Here is a 17619-nt window from a genome sequence, read left to right on the forward strand (position 1 = left end):
ATTAGTAATCAGTTCCTCCAGGCGTGATTACTAGCTTGGGCATTTGTCAGCTTCCAGAAAGTCAGCCTTGTGGATTGCAGCAACTGTTGCTTTGGCTGCCCATGGGCATCTGGGCCTCGCTGTTCCAGGAGAAATTGCAATGGGGAGCCATAAAATCCAGGGCCAAACATCCTGTATTTTCAGGGTGTTTATGTGGCAGAGATAAGATAGAATTCTGCTCTTGCTCTCCTCGGATGGTTGGGAGAGGGAAGTGTGAGGCTCTGGATTGCTGCAGGGGAGCACCCACCAGCACACCTGGCTCAGTGGGAAGAGGTTTTGGGACCCTTCCCCAGCATTCTGTCCATGAAAGGACCCTCAGTGTGCTGAATGTCCTCCTCAGGAGCTGCCCTTGGGCTCTGGCATGGCCGTGTCACCCTTCACTGGAGAACAGCAAAGTAGGTCACTGCCTGTGCTCAGGGCTCTTTCTGCTCTGCAAAAATATTTACAGCATCTCTTTGGATCCTCCCAGTCCTGCAGCGACCTCTCCCTGACCCCACGCCTCGTTCCCCAGTGCTGCACGCAATTTGTTTTGGAGCCTTGAGCGTTTCTCTTGCGTCCCTGCCAGGCTGGGCTGGAGTGGGGAACATCTCATTCATCCTTCTCATGAATAAGCCAGGCCAGGAGCCAGGAGAGCTCTGAGCCTCTGCCCTGGTGTCCCCTGGCAGGGCCTGGTGACACAAACTGCAGGAGGGGAGGTCTGCAGGGAGCTTGGGAAGGAATTCTTCCCTGTGAGGGTGGGGAGGGTGCCCAGAGCAGCTGTGGCTGCCCCTGGATCCCTGGAAGTTCCCAAGGCCAGGCTGGACAGGGCTTGGAGCTCCGTGGGAGGTGTCCCTGCCCTTGGGAATGAGATGGGATTTAGGGACCTTCCAGCCCAAACCATGGTGGGATTCTGTGGCAGGGACAGAGGGCAGGAGGAGCAGCCCCTCCCAGTGGCTGTGCCAGCCTGGTGATGCTTCCCTGGGCATTCACCTGCTCCCTCCTGGAGCCACAAGGGGATGGGAGCTCTGTGGTGTGACAGAACATGCTGCTGTTCCTTTCAGCTGCTGCCTGTGATTTCCCTGAGCTCCTGTGATGTTCTTGCTCCCTGGTTGCCCTCTCTGGTTTTATCTGCTTTTCATCATGTCTCTCTCCAGGCTGGAGACTCCTCCTGGTCTATTTGGCCTTGCCTGGCACAAAACACTTTTTAAAACCCACAGTTACCTCTGGTGCCCTTCTCTGTGCTGCTGCAGCTCTGAGGAGGGGAGCCACAAGGGTGTGTGACTCCATGGTGGGCTTGTCTGGAATAAAAATCCTTCCCTAAAATTTGGGGGTTTGACCCCCTCTGAGAGCTGTTGGCTTTGTGGGATATCTGCTGTGCCTCTTTCCTGAGTGCTGGTTTGCAGAGCTCTCTGTGCCTGTGCAGGAAGATGATTGCCCCCTCTCCCTTTGGATCAGTTGGAATTTATTGATGCTAATTTTTGTCTGACATTTCATCAGGTCGGTCAGTGCCACAAGATCTTCCCGTTTGCAGTCTGGTTTGGGTTGGACTGCAGTGGATAATTTGCAGTCATGCCCATCCCCTCTGAAGCCGTGCAGTCCTGGAGAGCCTTGTGGGACCCCACTGATGTTTGCTTCAGTGCTCCCCTCCTGTTTGTCTCCTGCCTTCCAACCCAGGAGACATCTCCCTTCATCCCACCACGTCCTGGCCCGGCAGCTGTGGTGACAAACCTGCCTCTGGGGGTTTATTTCTGCAAGACTTTGTGTTTTTGAACAGTGTGAAGAGACTTTTCCTCCTCCCACATCCCTCTATTATTTTCTGCTTCCATAGCAGGGACTGTTCTGCAGGAGTCTGGAGCATAAAGAAGTTTTTTTTCCTCTGTACTCCAACCCTTGCTGTTTGTAGCAGCTTGGGGCTGGGCAGAGGGGAGGATTTTCCCAGCAGTTTATTAGCAAAAATTAGCACTTTCCCCATCTTGCAGAGCTTTTATTTTCACATGAGCCTGCAAGCTACTGGGCACTGACAAACGTGGCTGAGGATGTTATGGCTTGGGGTGAGGGGAGTGAAATTCTGCCAGGATTGTGTCCCTTGGGATGGCACAGGCAAGAGGGGAGGGTTGGCCACTGGCTCTCCAGGAACAGCTCTGGAGGCTGTGCCAAGGGAATTGTTCTCTTTTTAGGGAATTATCTGTTTGGGTTTAAGGTCTGTGGTGTTGGTTGGTGTGAATGATGAGCCTGGTGTTGTCCTGGCAGCACCCTGTCGTTAAAGGCTGGGTGGTTTTCCTGGGGAATCTGGTGTGCACAGCCTCCAAAATTCCCAGTGGGACTGGCAGGGCCTCCCCTGAGGGATTGTTTCTCCAGCAGTGAGTCCTGGTTGCTTCATTTCTTGAGGACTGGGGTTGATGGAGCTTTTAGAAGGACTTGTGTGTGCTGCCAGGCCACCCTACAAACCCAGGAGGAAAAAGGGGTGATGTCCTTGCTGGACACTGGGAAATCTGCTCCTCAGCCAGCAGCTCCCAGAGCAGAGTGGGGCCTGATGCAATCCACAAATAGCCCTGGAGAGGGCTGAGTCAGGGATTTCCTGGCAGGGCTGGTGACCTTGGCTCTGCAGGCTGAGTGCTCTGGGTTTGCCCCTTCTCCCAGGGCTGCTCCTGGCTGAGGTGCTGGGATGAGCCCTTGGGATGGGGAGCAGAGCTGTGTCCTCAGGCAGCTTTGGATGTTGTGCTGCAAGGGCTCAGCTGAGCTAATTTGCATTTTATTTGCATATTTACACAATAGAATAGATGGGTTGCAAGTCACAGAATCACAGAAGGATTTGGGCTGAAGGAACCTTAAAGATCCTGCAGTTCCAGCCCCATGCCAGGGGCAGGGAACCTTCCACAGCCCAGGTTGGCTCCACCAGACCTTGCACTGCTCCAGGCTGGTTTTCCTTATTGAAGAGATGAGGAGACCCCAGCCCAGGCCTGAGGAGTGGGAGCTGCTCCCCTCACCTGCCAGGAGCCCAGGATGTGCAGGATGAGCTCTTTCCCTCCCTCCTTTTCCCCAGTGTTATTTGGGCTCTGCAGTCCCCAGGGACATCAGCACAGCCTGTTTGCCTTTGTGCCTGCTGGGAGCCCCAGCTCTGGCAGCCCTTCCAGGCGGGATGCTCTGGGCAGAGGGGATGCCTGTGGCTCACTCCCACTGGATCTCTGCCTCTGCCACTCATGTGCTGCTGTGGGGTGAAAGAAAAGGGAGGAAGTTTCTCTGTGGGGCTGTGCCTCCCCTGAGCCTGTCACACAAACCCTGTGAGCACCAGGCAGGAGGGATGGGCAGCTGTGGGGCTGGACTGCTGGTGCAGGGCTCTGCGGAACGTGAGGCTCTGGACCTGGAAGGTACAATTTCTACTTTTATCTTCTACAAAATAGCATTTGCCAGCGGGGGAAAGGCTGGTGGAGCTTTGCACTGACTCACTCTTCCTGTTCATTTTCCACGTGAAACACACAAAATGCTAATTTCTCCGTGAGGCCTGTGGTGCTAAATTGCCTGTGCTAGTTGGATGGATGGATGGATTTGTCACAAGGCTCAGCAGCTCTGCAGAAGTTCTGAGCAGCAGCAGCTCCTGACGTGGACAGTCCAGCTGTCTGTGGAGATGGGAATTGGGATGCAGGAATTTCATCTGGGGGACTCCACACCTTGTGAGTGTGTGTGGAGATGGGTGAGGGTGTGTTGTGCAGGTTTGAGCCCAAACCAGGGCTGGAGCCAGAGCTGCTCAGGCTTCATGGCAATGATGATGGGGCTGGGATGGGGCTGCTCACATCCTCAGGGCTCTTCAAACTCTCTGAATCAGAAGATCTCAAACCCACACCCGTCACAGGGGTAGTGGTGACCGTGGGCTGCTGTGACACCTCTGGGGAGGGACAGGGGACAGGGGATGAGAGCCTGGGGCTCTTCCTCAGCAAGGCAAGACAGAGCCACAGTGGCTTGGCTGCTGCTCACAGAGAAGGGAGGTGTTGGCAGAGGAATCAGCTCTGGAATGAGCACCCCGACCCTGCCCTGGGGCTGTCCCTGCAGGGCTGGCACAGGAAGGGCAGTGCCTGGGCAGGGGAGGCTGTGCTGGCTGGGAGGCCTGTCCTGCCCTGTGCTCACCCACACACGTGGGCAGAGCTGCTGCCTCCCTCCCTGCCTGGGCCTTGCCCTCTCCTGGGCTGTGCTGTGCCAGCTCTGCCACCCCTCCGTGCCAGGAGTGGTGCCAGTCCTGCTGCAGGGGCAGGTAGGGGGGATGTGCTGCCTTCCAGCCTCTGGGGACCAGACCTGTGTCCCCAAGCACTCCAGGCATTAGGAGACCCCACAGGGATGTCACTCAGAGGGGGAAAAAACCCAAACCATAAAGAGAGAGGAGAACAACTGTAACCTGGTAACCAGAAGAGCTGTGGGAGGAGAAACAAACAGAGATGATTGTATATATTTAAATAACTATAGGAAAAGAAAGGGCAGCATTTCCTGTATGGCTTGGCTCCCTGGGGAGGCTCAGGCAGCCTGGTGCTGGCTGGGGTGGCCGAGGATGGGCCAGGATGCAGGACAGACCCTGCTGGGTCAGGGGGGACAGGACATGGCAGCCCTTGCTGTCCTGGAGCAGCCTGGCCCAAGGACCCTCTGGAGAGGTGTCCCAGCCCTTGAGTGCAATCCAGACTCTCACCCTACCATGGTCTGGGCCAGCAAAGAGCAGCTGGAGCTCCTGCCCAGCCAGTGCCCGTTTGGTGCCCAGAGTGTGTTGTGTCCTGCGTTGGTGCCAACAGCAAAGGTCAGACCCTGTGTGTTGTTCTGCTCCACTGTTTCAGCCAGGGATTGTCCTTTCCATGCCCTCACGGGTGGCAGGAGGCACAGCAGCAGCTGCCTGGGTGCTGCAGGGACTGCTGGATCCCGAACTGTGAGGTGGCTTTGCCTGAGGAGGGGATGCTGGTGCTGGACACGAGGTGCTGGCTTTCCTGGCGGCACATCCAGACTCCCTGGCCACCCTCCTGGGGAAAGATGGACTTGGAACAGATGGCTGCCAGCAGGGCCTGCTGCCTCTGCCTCCTTTTGCAGCTTGGAGTGGGAGAGGAGAGGTTTAGAGTGGAGGTTATGCAAGAACCTGCCCCAAATGGAGGTGCACCTGAGAAGATCTCCTCCAGCACCTGCTGGGGCTGGCAGAGCAGAGCTGTCCCTGAGAGCCCCTGGCAGGTCTGGGCAGGTCCATCCCACAGCAGGGTGGGGTCTGTGGTGACCCTGCTGGTTTGGGACTGGTTTGTGGTGGGAAGCAGGAAGGTGCCCTGTGGGTTTTGGGGTGTGCAGTGTGCAAGGAAGCGGAGCAGGAACTCGGGCTGTGTCCTTCCTCTTTTGACAGGCATAGTTACAAATAATAATGGAAGTCCTGATACCCATTACGAGAAGCTCCCTGCCTGTGGATTTCCCTGTGAGACAGAGCTGCCTCTTGGATCTGGGGAGCTCTGAGGAGCTCCAGTGGCACTGCAGAGCTCCTGGGCTCTCTCTGGTTCTGCGCTGGCATTTCCAGCCCAGGGCAGGGTGCTGGCAGCAGCGAGGCCCCCCTGGCTGTGCCAGGTGGAACCAGCAAGGGAAGGAGGAGGCTGAGCCCAGCCCAGGCTCAGGGAGGGATGGCAGCACCCAGGGCAGGCTCAGGGGGGGATGGCAGCACCCAGCCCAGGCTCAGGGGGGGATGGCAGCACCCAGGGCAGGCTCAGGGGGGGATGGCAGCACCCAGCCCAGGCTCAGGGAGGGATGGCAGCACCCAGGGCAGGCGTGGCTCTGGGCTGAGCGTGCTGAACCGGGCAGGGCTGGCTCTGGCTGGGCTGCAGCAGGGGGGTCTGGCTGGGTCCCACAGGCTCAGCCCAGCTCCAGGGGGCCGGGCAGGGCCGTGTCCCCTCCCCGTGGAGCTGCCCAGGCTGGGAGAGAGACGCTGCTGTAGCTGAGAGTGGAAGAGTGTGGAGGTTTCCATATGCTGATGGCAGCACGCTGTTTTAGTGGTGCAGGGTTCTGGAGGAAGGACGGAAAGGGATGATAAAAATAAAGCTGCAGATCTGTATTTAGCTATAAACCACTCCAGGATTATTTTTTTTTTCGGTAGTATTTGAAGACTATGCAATAAATGAGCTTGTTCATGAATTTTTTATTTTCTACCACTACAGCTTTGAAAAAATAGCCAGGTTGCTGTGGCATTTCCATAGCTCAGGATCCCCGAGTTTGGGAGGAGAGGCTGTAAATCCTCTGTGCCACTCTCAGGAGATTTGTGTGCTGTGCAGGAGCACTTTGTCTAAGACATCAATGTACAGTATCTCAAAGTCACTGAAATTGATACAGACATTGTGACAAACAAGCAAATGCAGTATTTCGTGTAGTGAAGCTTCATCCAGAATAAACAAATGTGCCAAAATTTAAAAATTCTGAATGATTTTGTATGCAAGAGTAAGAGAAAATGCATTCAAAGTGTAGCTGTTACTGCCAATGGGAGAAGAAGCTCAGATGCAAATAGAAGAAATTGTGTTTCCAGAGCTACTGATATAATTGGATTTTACTACAGATTCTAAGTGCTGATAAAGGACAGTGGTGAATATTTGCTTTGTTTCATGATCTGAGGCCAGCAGAGATGGATTAATTGAGTTGGGAAAGAATCCTGTGGAAATAAAAAAGCCAAACAGCACCCAAACCCCCAAAGATGTGTTTGCCATCCTGGAGAAGGGCTGGGAATGGCTGTGAGCATCCCCAGCTCCCAGAGGGGCAGGATGAGGGTGGCCCTGCCTGCCCAGGAGCTGTGCAGTGTCAGCCAGGGTGGCAGCTGGGGGTGGAGATGCCCTTTCCCCATGGCAGGCAGTGTGCCCAGGGCTGTGCAGCTGCAGCACTCCTTTCCTCTGGGAAAGGAAACATGGTGCTGCTTTAAACAGGCACTTCATAACCCCTGGAGAGCACTGGGTGTGACAGTCTCCTTCAAACACAATCACAGTCACCCCCACTTGGAGCCAGGCACCTGCCTACCTGCCCTAAACCATGCTTATAATAAGAGGGTGGATAAGTTTTGAAAATTGTATTTTCTCAGGCTGAAATTTGTGTTTCAGAGTGCTGTCCTGATGGCCTAGAAACAGCCTGCTTTTGGCCTCATTTATCATAGTTAAGCTCCAAGAGGAAAGACTTAATTGTGGCTTTCTTTTTTTTTTTTTTCTTTTGTGCTTAATGTCAGGTCCTCCTTTGCAACACGAGCTGGAGGTGGTCAGCAAACCTCAGTGTTTATGTCAGTGGATCCAGAGGGAGTGCTTGAGTTGACAGGAGCTTGGTTTGATTTATCCTAAAGACCAAGTTTTGGATCAATGAGTGCATAGAATAACCTCCCTGATGCCCAAGGCCCTGCACAGATGCATTAGTCAGTGCAGAGCCCTGGCTGCTCTGTGCATGTGGCAGCTAAAAGGAGCTGAGGAGCTCTGGGGGGGACAGAATTAAGTGGCAAATAACAGCAGTGAGAACCATCTGAAGAGCTGAGGGCGGGCTGGGCTGTCTGCTGGGGCTGTGCTCAGCAGAAATCCTGAAATTCTGCATGCTGGCTGCTCTTCTGGAAACTCGGGAGCAGCAGCTGAGCAGGGCTTTGGGATCTGCTCAGCTGGGAGCTGATTTACAGGGGTGTGAGCTGCTAGAGAGAGAAGAGGATCTGAGGAGCCTCAGCTCCCATCCCTGCAGCAAATCCCTGGATCTGTGCTCGGTGCTGCTCAGTATTCAGCTGCTGAAGGCTCTTCTGCCTTTAGCTTGTGCAGGGGGTACTGGAGGCAAAGCTGTGGGAAGATGCTGGGAATGGATTGGAGAGGCTCTGGAGGAGACTCTTGGAAGAACATCAGACAGGAGTTGGAGCCTTTCAGCTCTTTGCTGCCTCTCACTCCAGAGTTACATGTGAGGGACAAAGAATCAGCTCGGAGGCACCACAGCTCCTCTTCCAAGCCCTGTCCTCGCCTCTTCCCACAAAGAGTCTGTGAGATTGGTGCTCCTCTCGTGGCATGGATGAACTTCTCTGATGAAGCCAGACAGGATCAGGGCCTGGGGTGCTGCCTTTGGGGTCTCTGCAAGGAATGGCTTTGCTGCTTTGTGAAGTTTCGGTTTAACCCCAATCTGCTGGGATGGGTGGCAGGGGCACACCCGCGTTCTGGTTGGTAAATGTGCTTTGAGAAAGAGTCCAGAGAAAGCCTTTAACCCTCTGACATAACTCCTGAGGGCTGGCTGGGTTTCATCTCCTCCCTGTGTATAATGGCCACATGCAGCTGCCTGTGAGCCATCACCTTGGGTCTCTCCCAGGCACTGCCCTGATGGAGCCACGGGCATGCCAAGGGATGGGTGGTGCATCCTCCTGGCCACGGGCATGCCGAGGGATGGGTGATGTATCCTCCTGGCCACGACACTTGGCAGCTGGACAGGCGACTGAGTCATCAGCCTTGGCGGTTTCTCATTTAATCCCGGGGCTGCTCAGATGATTTACATGCCAGCAGTCCGGAGAGGAGGTTGTGCTTCTGCTTCCAGCACGGCTGTGGAGCCATCGCCTTGCCTGCCTCCCATCCCTACTTTTCGCCGCGGGGGGAGGCTGGGGGTGGATCTGGGTTTGGCCGTCGGCTCTCGATTATCTTGCGAGCAGTTTGATTTCCTCCCGGCGATCGGGCTCTTCCATTGGCTCCTCTTGCTCTCCGTCGCTCGCCTGCCGAGCAGCAAATGTCCTGTGCCCGGCGCCGCTGTGCGGGGCGCTCCGGGGGACCCTGCCCGCCCCGCCGGGCCCTCTCCTGAGCCGGCGGAGCCCCGAGCCACCCATGCCCCCGGGGGGAGCGCTCTGCCGGGGGGGCACGGCCGCCTGCCCCGCAATGTAACCGCGGCCGGGGGTGCGGGGGGTGGCGCGGGGCCGGCCCCGGAGGAGGCGCCGGGGCGGGCGGGGACGGGCAGGGCAGGGCAGGGCCCCTCTCGCCCCCCCATTGTCGCTGTCCCCTCTCTCTCTCCCGCAGGCTCTCGTCGCCCGGCGGCTGCGGCGGCGGGGACGGCGGCGGGAGCCGCAAGAGCGGGGTCATTCTGGACATCGCCTCCCTGAAGATGACGGAGCTGGAGTCCGAGGTGCTGCCGCTGCCACCCCGGTACCGCTTCCGCGATCTGCTGCTGGGGGACCAGTCCTTCCAGAGCGACGACAGGTGCGGGGGACAGCGCGGCGGAGGGCGCGGGGACACCGACCCGCCGGAGGGACACACGGACCTGCGGCTCTGCCGAGGAGGGGACGCACACCTGGGCTGGGGGGTGACACACCTGGGCTGGGGGGACACACCGGGGACAGCGGCGGGACGCGGAGGGGACGCGGAGCTCTCCGCGGTGCTGCTCCCGCGGGCGCGGGGCCGAGCCCGCCCGGCGCGGAGCTCTCCGCGGTGCTGAGGGCAGGAGAGGCTGGGGGTGCCCGGGGGGGCTCGGAGCTGCGGGCGCTGGGATGTGCCCGAGGATCCGGCAGCGGGTGGCACCGCCGGGATGTGCGGGTGGAGGCCGCGGGTGTTTGGGGAGCATCGGGGTGCTCCCGGGGATGTGCTGGGAGTGCTGTGGGTGTGCTGGGCCAGCAGAGCTCTGTGGGCAGCTGGCTGTGTCCTGGAGTCCCACCAGGGCTGGCAAGCAGGAGAAGGGACTGATGTCTGGGGTAGTGAGGGGCTGGTGGAGCTCCCTGTGACACCATGTGTGAATTTGGGCTGACGAGCATTTACTGAGCAGGGACGGCTCCTCCAGGCTGCCCCCGGACGCTGTCCTGGCTGCAGGGTGACTCTGAAGAACTGCTGGGGTTGTGGTGCCTCTCTCCCTTCCTTGGGATGACCAGAGGAATGTTTTTTTTGTGCTGAGCACCAGCCTGCTGCTCCTGCCTGGCTGGGATTGATCCCCAGCTTGAGTTGGTGACAGAGGGAATGCCGTGAGTGGCACGAGAATTCCATGGGCAGAGCAGTTCAGTCAAGAGGAACAGGCACCTTCCCTTCAGCTCTGCTCATAGCATAAATGCCAGTGATAATGGGGAGTCTGCTTCCCCACCAATTAATTGCATGATGCAAACAGAGATGTAATTCTTGTTGGAAAAAACCTTTCAATTACTGGTTAGTCCTTGACTAGCTGCTGTGTGCCTGGTACACCTGCATCAAGGCTTTTGTGCATCTCCCTTAAGAGATAATTTCTTTTTTTTTTATATGTACAAGTATCATAAAAAAAAAAAAAAGTGAATTTGGCTTTGAGACTGTGAATGTGGGTTTTACAAATGTTCTCTATAAGTGTTCCTAACTTTTATCGCTGCATAAAATTGGTCTGGCTCGAAAAGGAATCTGTGATCCTGGAGGTTTTAGAGCCCAGATTTCCTTAACAGACACTTAAACATTAATATAGTTTTATGACACCCAGTGAGAAGTTAACAGGAAATTCCTGCTGCAGAAAATGTCTGGCTTTCAGAATGGTGATATGGCTCATTTGGTCAAGTCTGAAGATTTAATAGTTTTCATATTTAAGTATTTGGAAGCATCTGAAATATGGAGGATGGCAATAGCAGATTGTGTTCTTTATGTATTTCTCTGGTTACACCCCTTAACCTTCATTTTCCTCTAGATTTGAGTCTTTCTGATTCAGCACCTCTCTTTAATTTTAATGTGGAGATACTCTGGGTTGTTCTGTTAATTCATTAGCCCCGTTTCTCAAGAATTCATTAGCATTGTTTCTCAAGATATCTCAGTTTCCCTGGCTCTGTGCTGTTTCCTTGAGTTATTTGATTTCCCCTTCATCTGGAAAATACTGATAATTTCATTGTGTGGGGGCGTGCAGATCTCTGAGCCCACATTTGCTGCTCACTGGAGTCCACTTGACTTCCCTGGGAGCTGAGATGAGCTGTGGGCTTTGGGAAATGTTGCTGTTAGGCCTAAATTCCAGTCCAAGTCATTAATAATAGTGGGACCTTGTGGCTGAATGGAGCTCGCTGGAGTAATTATGACTAGTTCATTAGCCTGCTCCAAACCCACTGCATCAGGAGCTGATTTAGGAAGAGAAAAAACGAGAAGCAGAAAGAGTTTTTGGCTTTGCTGTGCTTGTGGATGCTAAGCAGCTCAGAGCTGTGCTTTGAAGGGCTTTGTTACAGCCCTGGCAGGGATGTGCTGAGGAAAATCCCCCCACAAACTCTGCAGGGAACCTGGAGGGGTAAAACAGAGCTCCTTGGGCTTGGAGATGTAACACTGAAGGAAAGCACCCATAGTGCTGAATATCTCATTTCTTTGTCAAAGGAGTGCTTAAAATTCCTGTCTCGAAGATCTGATTTTGAACAGTACCCTGGAATGAGTGTGCTGCTGGAAGTGAGGAGGTTTCTGAGGTCAGCAGACTAAAAGGATGGGAGGCCAAAGGGGAGCCTTTGGGTTTCGCTGCTTCTGGAGAGTTAAAACTGTTCCTGCTGGAGGTGAATTAGTGCATCCTCATCACAGGGGATGCTGAAGAGACACCAGCCCTGCAATGAGCTAATGCTGGAGCTTGAGGAGATGAGAGCTCGTTGGAACAAGTAGATAATTAGAGAGCTGTGGTGCAGCAGGGGGAGAGAGTGGGTCCAGATAACCTCTGAAACAGAAGGAACTCATCAGTGAGTGTGAGGTGGATTGGGTAAATTAGGCTGCTCCTAATTTACTTTTGTTTTTGGGATGTGAAAGATGATCACAGTCGATCTGAGCAGGGCTTGCTCTTTGGCAGGTGGAGTGATTGACAGGAGAATTAAATAACACTCTGAACATCCCGTGGTGGAGGCAATAAATTGGCCAGGAAGCAAATAGGAAACGGCTGGCTGGGAAAGGAATGTGGGAGGAAAATGGATTTGTGAGACAGAGACAGGAAAGCCTAATGACAAGCAAATCCAGAGTTGTCAAGTCCAAGTGCTCCTTCCAGGATCATCTTGCTATCTTCAGAGCTCACTGCCACCAGAGGGTGGAAGGCTTTGGGCCCAGCTGTGTTGGACATTTCTGCCAGGCAGGTCTCTGGGCTGGAGAAGCAGGGTTAAGTGTCATTCAGCTCTGAATTCCCAGAGGCTACAAGCTGCTCTCAGGGCAGGAATCTGACTGCCAGGGCCCGGGAGGTGATTTGTGCCCTGGGGAGGGAAGGCTCTCTTTGGAACCTTGCAGCTGCCTCTGTTGTCTGGCATTAGTCCTGCCCAGTTCAGACATTTCCTTCCCATTTGGAAGGTGCTGTCAATGTCAGTACTGGGAGAAAAATGGATTTGTTCTGCTGGCTCCTGGCAGTGCTGCCTTTCTTATCTCCCTGATGTTTTGTGGCCATGGAAGCACCCAGAGCCTCTGCAAAGGCAGAGCTTGAGATGTTGAGCCTGGGGCAAAGAGAAGGTGAAGAACTGGGGGCACAAACCCTGCTGGGGCCTGGCTGCCTTCTCACCTTCCTGGATGGGAATTCTCTGTGCCAGGGAGCTGTGGGAGCCAGGCTGGGGTGCTGGGGAGGGAGCAGGAGCTCAACCCACATCCCCTGAGCTGGGGCTGCCCAGGCTCCTGTTCTGAAGGGATGCTGCAAGTGCTGATTAAAGGCAGCTGAGAAAGCACATCTGCTGGATGGATAAATATTGTTTCACACCCCAAGCTGTGGCATCCCTTTGATGTTTGCTGTCCTGACTATGGCAGTTTTTGATCTCCTGCATTTCTTTTTTTCTTGGACAGTGCTGACAGCTGGGTTGGGGCATGTATAAAAAAAGCCCATAAATAAAATTAAACTGTATCTCAGAAAAGTGTTCATTAGGAGCTTATTTGTTGCCTAATTTGAATAGTCTGAACACTTTCCAGAAAGCCACAGTCCTATTTACAGGAGTGAGAAGTAATGGATGTCACTTTGATTAAGTGCATTTTTCTGAGGCTAATTATCAGCAAAAAAATCATTTTGATGGACGAGAATGTTTGGAAAAGCTGCTTGTTCAGAAGAATTCAGCAACTTCTCTATAAAATTTTAACATCTCCTATTTCAAATCAAAGACATTTTGGATGTTGCATAACCAAGAAAAGAGGATTTTGACAATTCTTTTAAGTTTCTGCTTTCGGTTGTTTTAGAGTCTTACAACTTCTTTGTCTGTGATCTGACATCTGGTCTTTGTCTCTAATTTGTCACTAAGTGGTGGCTGTGAATCTTAGGTCAGATTATGCTTGGCATGAGCAAAGTGAAGTGCAGCAATATCAGCCTTGGAGGATCTTATCCCTGCAGTTCTCATGCTAACATGCCCCAAGTGAGTTCCTCATCAAAATGCATCATTCCATTAATGGAGCTGGGTAGTTCTGTGTTCCCGAGGCAGGTTCTGTGGCTGGGTCCCCACTTCATTGCTGTTTGATTTAATGGGCAATTTTCCTCATTTTATTTGGAAGATGCAGATGCCAATTTGAAAATTCCAATTTGTATCCAGAAATTAGAGCCATTTGTTCCTCTGCTGGTGAGGTAATGGCCAATATTTTAAGTCAGTGCAAAGTCTGCTCAGGCTGTAGAATCTGTGCCAGTGAAAGTTTTACCTGGAATTAGGAGATTCAGCTCTGGTGCCTGTGTGCCACAAAATTCCCCTGGGGGAGGCTCTTCATCCCCCAGCAGTGTGACCCTCACTTGTAAAGCAGGATGGATATTATTGTTAATATCCCTTCCCTCAGTCACAGGAATTTAGAGCTATTCCCACCAGCCCTGGGTGCAGAATGTCTCAAGGGACAGCTCAGTGGTGATGCCTGAGCAAACCAAGGAACAAATTTCCCTGGTGAAGGTGCTGGGATCCCAGACAGCAGCTTGGGAGTGCCTGTGTGTCCAGCAGAATTAACTTGCTTCTCCTCTGCTCCTTCCACCTGGCAAAACAAAAGCAAACCAGTTATTAATTAGATTAGGCTGTTTAATGAATGAATTAATTAGATTAAATTAGGCTGTTTCCCTGAGTCAAGGCTTTGCCAGGGAAGTTTCTGTGTGACAGCACAAGCAGGGTTTGCCCCTGCCAGCTCTGCATGGTATGGGCACCTCCTCTCCAGCACCTCCTCACCCTTAAACGAGGCAAATCCACCAGAGCTGGGTTTGGATGCCCCTGGATTGCTGAGCCCAGCCCCAGGGGGGACACAGCAGGATGAGGAGCTTTGGAAGCCTGAGGCAGATTTATAAAATTGATTTGGGTTTTCTTGTGTTTGCAGGGTTTTTTTTTAATGATTGCATTCTTAATTGAGGTTTGTTTTTCCAGTTGTTCTGAAAGGCTGCAGGGATGATTCCCAATGCTGTGTCTTAATTGCTGTGCTGCTTGGAGTTTTTTAATTGATGTTTCCTGGCAGCTATTGGTGTGCTCTTGTCTCTTCACCTTCAGGCAGGTACCCCTGGACACTGGCAGGAGTGTTAGGAAAATTATGAAAGCAATAGAGAAAGAAGAAACACAGTTCTCTTGTAATTATAACTATTATTTTATTTTAAAAAATGGCCATTGCCTTTTTCCTGGGATATTGTTTTCACTGTCAGCAGTGGGCCCTTGCCTGCAATAAAAGGAAGTGCCTGTAGCAGGCTGGTGGAATGAGCAGAGGTGTCCCTGGAGTGCTGCTGGCTATGGCTGTGCCCTGAGGAAAAGGAAGAACAACATTGATTTTCAGTTATTTAGTGCAATTTAACACTGTGGGCTCAAATTTCCGTCCCTCCCTGGGGTGGTTTTCTTTTCCCACTTATTTACTTTGCCTTTGCTTTATTTTCTGTTTGTTGGGGGAATGGGTTTGAAAGAGAAACCAGCATTTCAAGGTGTTGAAGAGCCCTGAGTGAAGGAGGAGCACGGGCAGGGGTTTGGGGGGTGGGCAGGTTCCCAGGGCAGCCCTGGGGCTGGTGCTGAGCTCACTCATGGCTAATTAAACCCTTGGGCCAGGTGGATTGTTTCACTGCCCTCAAGCAGTGCAGGACACGCTGGAAGTCCCAGCTGAGGTTTCCTGGCAGGCAGAGTGCAGAGGGGGTGAGAAATGCTGGAGTCGGGGCTCCTGCCCTGGTGGCAGGGCAAAGCTCCTTCCACGTAGTCGTGGCGTGGCTCTGGAGCCTGCTGGGGCATCTCTGGTGGCTCCTGGGGTGGCCCTGGGGCATCTCTCTACCAGGGGGGCTCCTGTGCCCCTTCAGCCTGCTGGGAAAGGGCGGGGGGCAGCTGCCAGGTGGGGGTCAGGGGAGAAGCCTGGCTGGATGTGGAACCTTGGCAGGGATGTGCAGCACAGGGATGTACCAGGGGTGTGCACACACCACAGCCAGGCCCTGTGCCTGCAGGAATCCCCAGGAGGGCTGTGCAGCTTTAGGTGAGGCTGGAAGGTCGGGCTGAGCCCCAGGCTGTCACCCCTGCTGTAGTGACAGCACGAGAAACAACCTGGCAGCTGTGGCTGTAATTGCAGAGAATGCATTAAATTTTACTGCTGTGTTTTCCCACCACCTTGTCTCATCACAGTTGCATCTTTGTTCCCAAGGGAAATAATTTATTGCTGCTCTGAAGGTGTTGCTCACTGCTTTTCCTCTGCACAGCCTGTTCAGTGCCTGGCAGCCCGGGCATCCCCTGCTCCCAGCCCTGGGGGGCACTGAGGTTCCTCTCCCTCTGTTCCCAGCCCTGTGCTGGTGCCAGCCCTGCCCAGGTGTGAGCTGCTCCCCCTCAGACCCCTGGCTGGCTGTGAGATCACCAGCAGAGCCTGAATACCTTGGCTGGTAAGTGCTGTGCAGGTTCCTGTGAGGCATCTCACTCATTTTGTTGTGGTCTGTGCAGCAGAGGGGCTTAGACAGGAATGAAAGGCTGGAATTTGAATCCAAACATCTCTGTCTGTGAGCAGTGCCACCACAGACAGGAGCAATCCTTCTCTATTTTAGCCCTGCTTATCAAGAGAGACGAGAGCACCCTGCCAGCCAAGCCCTGCGGCGAGCACAGATTTCCCTGCCATGCTGCATTTGCCTCTGCTCCACTGGCACTTGTCTGATCCAGAGCAGAGGTGGAGGTGTTCCTGTGCAAATTAAATACCTCCTCTTGCTGCTGGCTGACAGCTCAGAGTGCCTCACACAGGCTCTGTGCAAGGCTCCTGCCAGCTGCTCTCAGGGTGCCCACCAAGGGTTGGCAGTGCAGCCTCCCAGTCCCCAAATCTGGAGAGTTCCTCTGTTATCACTCCATTAATTTGCTGCATTGCTGCAATTAAAAAAAAAATTATCTTTCAGAGAGTTCAGAGTTTAGACTCTAAACTGTGATTCAGAGTTGCTCCATCACACTTTGTATCAATTAATAGCATTGGATTTCATCTGCTCCGTGACCTCATTTCCTCTCTTTGTGAAGTTTTTGTGGCCATTTTAGCAAATTTCTGGCTGCTGTTTTACTGCAGGGAGAGGATCAAAGTCCAGCCTGCTGGAGCAGAGAGGTCCCTGTGGTGCCAGTCTGTGGGGAGGTGTCAGGCTCTGCTCTCTGTTCTGTCCCCACAACCTCATTGATGTTTTAAGATCTCCCCTGCATAGCCAGAGGGCTGGAAGGAGGATTTCAGGGCTGCAAATCCCCTGGCAGGTTCAGCATTTCCCCTTTAATTATTCTAGGTAATAAATAATTGATAATGGAGAAGTTTGTGGCCATAGAGTTGAAATGCAAGGCCGTGGTGAGACAGGAATGCCATGGGTGGCAGCACATTGCCAGCAGATTAGAGGAGTGCTTTCCAATGCTTTCCAAACTTCTCAAACTCAGAAAACTTGTCCTTTAAAGCAAGCAGTGGGTGAAGCAGTGCTTTTTCAGAGTTGTTTTCTGTCCTAAAACTCCCCCAGCCATGTGGTGCAGGGGCAGACGTGCTCTGCCAGGGCTATTCCTGGAAGAACTCCAGGAGCTCAGAGCTGGCTGTGCCTCTTTGGACTTGCACTGGGGCCACAATTGCTTGGTCTTGCTTCTGCCTTGCTCCAGACAGACCATCTGCTCCTGTCCCTTCAGGAGACAGCCTGGAGCTGTTTCTGACCATGGAAATGGTGTTTTGTGAGAGGAAGGTGGGGAGCAAAGTTTGTGGATGGGCTCAGCACCTCGGGGTTGGGACAGCCCCAGGGCCATCCCTCTGTGGTCAGCCCCAGCTGCTCAGCCAGCCCTCAGTGGGGATGAAGGTTTCTGCAGCCAGGTGTGTTTTCTGCACTCAGGGTACCTAGCACTGGTGTTCTTCCTGTGATGTTTTCCCCATGGAACAGGGTCCCTCAAGCCAAGGAGGGGGCACATCCTGCTTGTGCTCTGCCATCCCATGGCTGGGTCGTGTTCCCTGGGAGAGCAGGGATGGGGAACTCCATGGACAAGTGACCACGGGGGGCTCAGAGCTGGCCTGGCCATGGGCAGAGCCAGAGGGAAGGGAGGAGGGATGTGGGGAGGGAGAACAGCACACGCTGCCCTGCTGGTGAGGTCAGCAGGGTAACATGGAGTGAAAGAGCCGTGAATTACCAGGGGAGGTGACTGACTGGAGTGTGAGGACACAGCCAGGCGTCCCTCGGGAAGCTGGGAGCTTCAATCACACCTTTCCTTTGTGGCGCTGCTCTTTGGAGGAATGAAAATCCTGCCCGATGCGAGCTAAGGAATAGTGAGGGGTGGGTTTGTACCTGTGCTGGTGCAGAAATATCCTG

The 17619-nt window shown here is 53.7% G+C and overlaps 1 protein-coding gene across 2 annotated transcripts in view; it reads left to right on the forward strand.

Annotated features, from left to right (window-relative positions):
- The first annotated feature begins 9017 nt into the window (after positions 1–9017).
- Positions 9018–17619, forward strand: part of KCNT1 (potassium sodium-activated channel subfamily T member 1) — a 65869-nt gene continuing 57267 nt past the window's right edge. For both annotated transcript variants that reach the window (XM_050981110.1, XM_050981112.1), the window contains exon 1: positions 9018–9191. In XM_050981110.1, the coding sequence (XP_050837067.1) occupies positions 9097–9191 (95 nt within the window). In that variant the 5' untranslated portion in view covers positions 9018–9096. The remainder of the gene's footprint in view (positions 9192–17619) is intronic.

This window comes from Serinus canaria, chromosome 17, assembly GCF_022539315.1.
Source record: "Serinus canaria isolate serCan28SL12 chromosome 17, serCan2020, whole genome shotgun sequence".
Lineage (NCBI taxonomy): Eukaryota > Metazoa > Chordata > Aves > Passeriformes > Fringillidae > Serinus > Serinus canaria.